Here is a 6957-nt window from a genome sequence, read left to right as displayed (position 1 = left end):
GTGGCACCTTTGACATAACACAAGATTATGGAGTTGGTTTAGGAAGTTCTTCCCCACCCACCATATTCTCCAGATATGGCACCGTCAGATTACCATCATTTTTGTTCGCTGCAACACCATCTTAATGGGAAAACGTATGCAATTGTAGAACGTGATTTATTTAATCAGGACATTAACAACCTGATTGTAAGATGGAAAAGCATCGTCGATAAAAATGGAGACTGTTTCATTTAATATAAGTTTTGTTTTGATATATAAGTTGTTCGGGTTTTCTCATCTAATAAAAAGCGACATTAATTTCATGACGACCTAATATTTATAATATTACAGACGTGATGTATATTATAAATATGTCTCGCAGTTTGACATTATTTAAGAAGTGAAGAAAAGAAAATTAAAATCACGATCATCGAGTTGTCTATAGGGTTTTTAATTTTACATAGTTAGCAAAACAGACGTGATAAAAGTAAACCTGGGCAGTTTGTCGAAGAAACAAAGCATAGTAATAGAATATAAAAAGATCCTCCCTTGAAATTTTTAAGTATGGGTAATACAAGCAAAGACAGTTTATTTTTAATATTTTGCAACAATAACATTTTTATCATATCTCCGTAGAGAGATATACTGTTTTTCTATTGCTTCTTCTTCTTTCTTTATTTCTTCTTCTTCCAAACAGCTTTCAATCGACCGTCATTCCTTCATTTCTCGGCGGATTGATTTGAAACTTGGTAGGGTTATATTTTGGTCCAATATGCCCACAAATGTTTTTCTTTTTTTTATATTTAGGCCTCTTTAAAGATTTTATGGGGTCAAAGGTCATACAGCCCAGAAATGTATATTTTTGGCTCCTTGCAGTCATATCTACAGCAATCAAGATGAAATTTGGCACAAATATAAATTTTCACGCGCCCAACACATTGAAAAAAGTTGGATTTGCTATTTTGAGTCATTTTAGGTGAGTCAGAGTTCACAAAAAGCATAATTTTGGGATTTTTGATCAGTTACTCAGGCGTATTTTGGCCAATGTGCATGGGATTTAGTACAAAAGTACTTTTTATTAGTTCCATACATATACATAGAAAAATGTGGGATATGGTCGTTTGTGGTCATTTGGGGGGGGGGGGTCAAAAGGTTAAATAAACTCATCATTGTAAGAGTTTTGGTACATTTCTTAGACATATTTCGACCAATTTACGTAGGATTTAGTACAAAGATCCTCTTTGCAGGACCCAAACAATGATATAGACAGTAGGAACTTTTGCCTTCTGCTCAGTTTATCAGCGAGAAAAGCGCAGTTTGAGGTTTTAGTGAACTATTCATGTGTATATCAATCAACTTACACAGGATTTGTTACAAAGAAACCTTCTTGCAGGTCCCAAGCAGTGATATAGACAGTTGTCGAATTTTCAATGTTTTTCACGATTTATCTGGTATCAAAACTGGCCATGTTGGGATTGCGTGACGGAGACATGTTGCATTCGTCCGCGAATGTTGGCCTCTTTAATGTTTAACATTTCACAATAATAACGTTTTATTTATAATATAATGGAAACCCAATTGGAAGGTTTTACATATATCGAGTCCCTCGGTGTTACAACGGTAAGTCTACTGTCTTAAAACGCTAAAATCCGGGGCTCGACTCCCCGCGGTAGACACAGCAGATAGCCGGTGTGGCTTTGTTTTAAACAAACAAAAATATCGTATAAAATAGTAAATAAACACCCTGTATTTCTGCGTGTACAACTTTTTTATTGCGTGATATTTTCCTTAAGGCTTCGTCAGGAGCTTTCTGCACTACAAAAATCTATGTAAAATCCAATGTGCTAATAGAGCAGAAAGCTCTTGAAGCACCCATAAAGCAAAACAACTTGTGCTATAAGATTGTATATTGAAAATATAGAGGGGGGTATATTTAGTTAAATAATGTGATAAATTTCTTATGATGCATATATTATTAGAGTTATTCGCATGCGATGTTTCAAAACGTATCGAATTAATAAGACTTTACATTTATTTTTAGCTAGATATATAGAAAGAAAGCTGTCTGTAACCTATCACGGCTCAGCGCCAAGTCTGAAGGCTTATAACGTCTAAAAATTCGGGGTTTAATGCCCGTGGTGAGCAGGTCAAAGATGGCTAATTGTGTAGTTTTGCGCTTAATAAACAAAGCTGCTACATTTAAAATATGTGGCGACACCTACCGCAATGCTATATACCAGCCGTTGATATTCGCTCAGTTCACTTACTTCACCAATTAGCTTCCGTGCTCGATATGTGAACTGCAAATTAATTCTGATGAGTGTTTTACGTTAGTTTTCTGCTCGTAATTACGAACACATACATCTAGGTATATAATATGATGTAATATGTATTCGTTATATGTTTTTTCTGTATCATGATGTGTGTTGCTTACGATAGAAAAATATTAAAACATTTGAAGTAGCCTTCGTTTGCTCTTACATAATATTACTCCGTAGTCCTCTTATATTTGAAATAAATTTGTTTATCTTAAACTGACTTTTCAATGAAATGTTCTTTAAGTTATAGAGCTAAGAGATAACGTAGATAATAATAGCCAAGATTGTTTTATACATATGTAAATTATACATAACCTAACGTAGCTAATAAGTAACTATAGTTTCCTAATTTTTCGGGTAAAGCAGCTTTACTAGAAAAAAAAACTAAAAACTCTAGCGCTGGATATAAACAAGAGACCAATTTTCGAAAGTACTTGAACTTTCAAACTAGGCTATGTAGTTTTTATTTTTTTATTTTGCAATAACTTAGCTTTTAAATTATATTATTACAGCAATTATTTTAATTGAATATTTCATAAACTAAGTTGAACAATTTTTGAGACGCTGTCGCTAGCTGGTTTCAATGAATTCGATATATTTGTTTCTGTAAAAAGCATTAGACATTATGTTGGATGTCCTTGTCGTTCCTTGATCATTTGTCATTTATGTTTAAAAGGGTTGACTGAAATGGTGCCTGCTTGTCTTCTAGGTCGTCGGTGTGATCTCTGTTCTGTTTATAGTTCTGTCAACAATCGCTCTGACACTCAACACGTTACCCCAAATGCAGGTGGAGGAGAAGGATGGCCAGCAAGGTGGAGATAATCCTAAGCTGGCCATGGTGGAAGCTGTTTGCATCACGTGGTTTACTCTGGAGTACGTCTTGCGGTTTCTCTCGGCGCCAAATAAGTGGAAGTTCTTTAAAGGCGGATTGAACATTATAGATTTGCTAGCTATTCTGCCGTACTTCGTCTCTCTGTTTCTCATTGAATCCAACAAGCACACGGACCAATTTCAGGACGTCAGACGTATTGTACAAATCTTCCGAATCATGAGGATTCTGCGAATCTTAAAACTAGCTCGTCACAGCACTGGGTTACAGAGTCTTGGGTTCACGCTCAGAAATAGTTACAAGGAACTCGGGTTGCTTATGTTGTTTTTGGCTATAGGGATCATGATATTCTCAAGTTTAGCATACTTTGCTGAAAAGGATGAACCAGACACTAAATACATCAGCATTCCAGAGACGTTTTGGTGGGCAAGTATCACCATGACAACCGTCGGGTACGGTGATATCTACCCGACCACACCTTTCGGGAAGATGATAGGGAGTGTCTGCTGCATCTGCGGGGTGCTTGTCATTGCATTGCCCATTCCCATTATCGTTAACAATTTTGCCGAATTCTACAAGAACCAGATGCGGAGAGAAAAAGCACTCAAGCGAAATGAGGCGCTGGAGAGGGCCAAGCGAGAGGGCAGTATAGTGTCCTTCCACCACGTGAACCTGAGGGATGCCTTCGCCAAGTCTATGGACCTCATCGATGTGCTTGTGGACACTGGCCACAATATTAGTCAGGTAAGTTCTGTTTTTCTCTTCTTTATTCTCACAGCTCGTACAATACCGCCAAAGCTGTTTACTGAAACAAAATTTTCTTGCATGCTATAATGCAGTGTATTAGTAAGTCACAGAGTGACGTATATAATAGTATCTAAGTATTGATGTGAAAGTGTCGAAACACTCTTTGGCCTCCTTGTCCACTATTTTGCATCCCACTTTATTTTACAAAGGTCTCAAGTATTTGCAAATTAGGCTTAATATGTACTAAGCCTAATATTTTTTTAAACATGATAAAGTAATCTAACGTTCTCAAGGTGAATTCATCTCTTTATAAAGCCTTATATAATTTTGGCAGTCTTTAAGTTAGTTTCGTTTGTATTCTTTATTATGGATTTTACGGTTATCACCTACACCATCATACGTCAAAAGAAGACAAACAGCATTTAGTTCAGAGTTTGATCGTTGGATTAAAAACTTCTTTTAATATAAATCATTCTGATACATTAAGCAACTTGAGAACCCTGGTGCAGCGAATTTGTCTCACATTATCAACATTACATGAAGAACGAACTGCGAAGAAATTTCCGCAAGCCTCAATTTTAATATTCAGGGCCCGGTACGGCCAGGTGTTAGGGCGCTTGACTTACAATCTGCGGGTCGAGGGTTCGAATCCCCATCACATCGAACATGCTCGTCCTTTCAGCAGTGGGGCGTTATAATGTGCGGTCAATCTCATTATTCGTTGGTAAAAGAGTAGCCCAAGAGTTGGCGGTTGGTGGTGATGACTAGCTGCCTTCCCTCTAGTCTTACACTGCTGAATAGGGACGGCTAGCGCAAATAGCCCTCGTGTAGCTTTGCGCGAAATTCAAAAACAACAAATTAATATTCAGCGAACTCCCTTTGGCGTCTGGACTTTACATATTAATTTTTGATCGTTAAAACATGTATATTTTACAAAATTTGCAAATCATTAAGGAATGAATAAGAATATAACTAGAATATCTATTCAATAACAAGTAGCAACAATTATTATGGTGTTAATACCTTTTACAAGCTGGCGAAGAATGATTACAATTATATTTGTCATAAGTAATTAGTATAAGGCCTGTTACATTTTTAAGTAATACATTTTTTATCTAGTCCCTTAGAGATTTTCAAGAATTAGAATAGTGTATAATAACCAACCACACTATATTTTTCATTGCTATTGCCGACGACGCGTTTTGTTCAATCCATAGCTCTTCATACCAGTTGGATACAACAAGCATAAAAGTGATCGAAACACTATCTATAAAAGCCATTTTATATAGTGGCAGTTATATTGTGTACGTCTTTTACAAGCTGGCCCAGACTAGATAAAGAATGAAGCGTTTCAAAAAATGTAATAGGCCTTAATACTAATGTCTTATGACAAGTACAATTACACAGGCCTGTGAATTTAAACTTCATAAAAGTTGTTTTGGTTTTGATAACGGATTTTCCACAATTCAGCTACGCAGATTTCGAAAATAATATTCATTTTTTTTTCTATCATGTAATGATTTTTTACCTATCGGGAAGAAGAAAAGAACTCTTACTTAGATCAAATTATTATTTCTTTTACCACAATGAACATTTTTTATTATTGTATTTGTAAACAAAAAATACAAACAAACTGAAGAAAAGGGAAGAACACTGATGTCAAACGAATATGCATCCTTATTCATCCTGATTTTATTTTTGTGAAATCTACGTCTTTTAGTCTCAAAACTACCTGTTGTGATCTTTCTTTTATTTGTTGCGTTATGATGTTTTGTGAAAAATCTGTACGTGATGGAGAAAAATGGATATCACTTTCGGATTCAGCGAACAGGAATTATTGTAGAACATGTAAAAATTTCAATACAATAAAACCATCGCAGGCCTGTGTTTATTAAAGAGTTTTGTTAATCCGAATTTTAGGAATGTGTCACCCTACGTCAAGATATTTTTATGAAGCTATATAGAGCATTGATGAAAGATGGGTACAAGCTAGCCCTGATGAAGCCGCAATGGCGAAATTTTGGCTAAAATAATAATTTGTTTATCATTATCTGGAGAGTAAAGGTAGTCTTTCCCTGAATTTATTGTCAAAGTGTCTAAATCCCTTCAGTGTGTACTACACATTTTGAAAAACCAAATGAAAAGTTATTTCAAACACTACCTAGCTTTATTTTATCATTTATTCTAGTATCACTGATGTGTTACAACACATGCTGATGGTGTTTGTAGAATACTGTTTGTGACGTAAGCAACAAACGTCAAATAAAATAAAAAAGTAACAAGTCACAGTGTGTCCTAAAACAAGTTAACTGTGTTTATTTTTTCATTATTATACCATTCTATGGCGATATATTTAAATAGACACAAATTAATATTAGTAACAAGATGAATGACCGTCATATGACTGGAAATAATGATTAATTTTTCTTCTCAAAATTATAATACCAAGCGTGGGGCGCGCTTATCCGATTCGATTTTATTACTCTTTAAGTTCTCGACAAATCGTTCCTTTTCAATATAAATATATATATATATATATATAGGTGGAATAATTATAAAACGACAAACTTGCGCCAGGAAGCGCCGTTGTTTCGTGCAAGTCCATCGGTACCGCAACAGCCGAAATATCGGCGTGACAAACAGACGGCTCTTTGTTTTTATAGACACTAATTTTATATACTACTAAAAACTCTGAGATTGTTTGTTTGTTTGTGTGCTTGTCTGTAATTACATACAGCAAAAACGGCGCACAAAATGAGAATATAAGTATAAATAGAATATGAGAAATGAGAATAGAAACCGATTAAAACAAGTTTCGTTAAAATCGGGCCATGGGTTACCGAGTTAGCGCCATTTTTCGGGTCGCTTTTATGAAAATTTCTAGCATGAGTGATTTTACATCACACTACCGTTCGCGCTCTTTACGAAACTCCTGCGTTCAAATCTATTTCCCTATTTCGTCAAAAGATGGCAACGTAAGCGCAACAACATACAAGCTAATGTAACGTACAGTGTGTGATATGTAAATCATAGTTACATTAAAATACTTTTCCAACTGCGTTGATCATTGAAAATGAATTTGAC

At 35.3% G+C, this 6957-nt stretch overlaps 1 protein-coding gene across 1 annotated transcript in view; it reads left to right on the top strand.

Annotated features, from left to right (window-relative positions):
* The window catches only part of LOC106463908, a 150389-nt gene that overhangs the window by 73840 nt on the left and 69592 nt on the right, over window positions 1–6957 (top strand). The window contains exon 3 of the mRNA XM_022391547.1: window positions 3007–3870. Coding sequence (XP_022247255.1) covers window positions 3007–3870 — 864 coding nt within the window. The remainder of the gene's footprint in view (window positions 1–3006; window positions 3871–6957) is intronic.

This window comes from Limulus polyphemus, unplaced genomic scaffold (assembly GCF_000517525.1).
Source record: "Limulus polyphemus unplaced genomic scaffold, Limulus_polyphemus-2.1.2 Scaffold1514, whole genome shotgun sequence".
Taxonomy (NCBI): domain Eukaryota; kingdom Metazoa; phylum Arthropoda; class Merostomata; order Xiphosura; family Limulidae; genus Limulus; species Limulus polyphemus.
The sequence above is the reverse complement of the archived record's forward strand: the minus strand, read 5'-3'. Positions and strand labels throughout refer to the sequence as shown.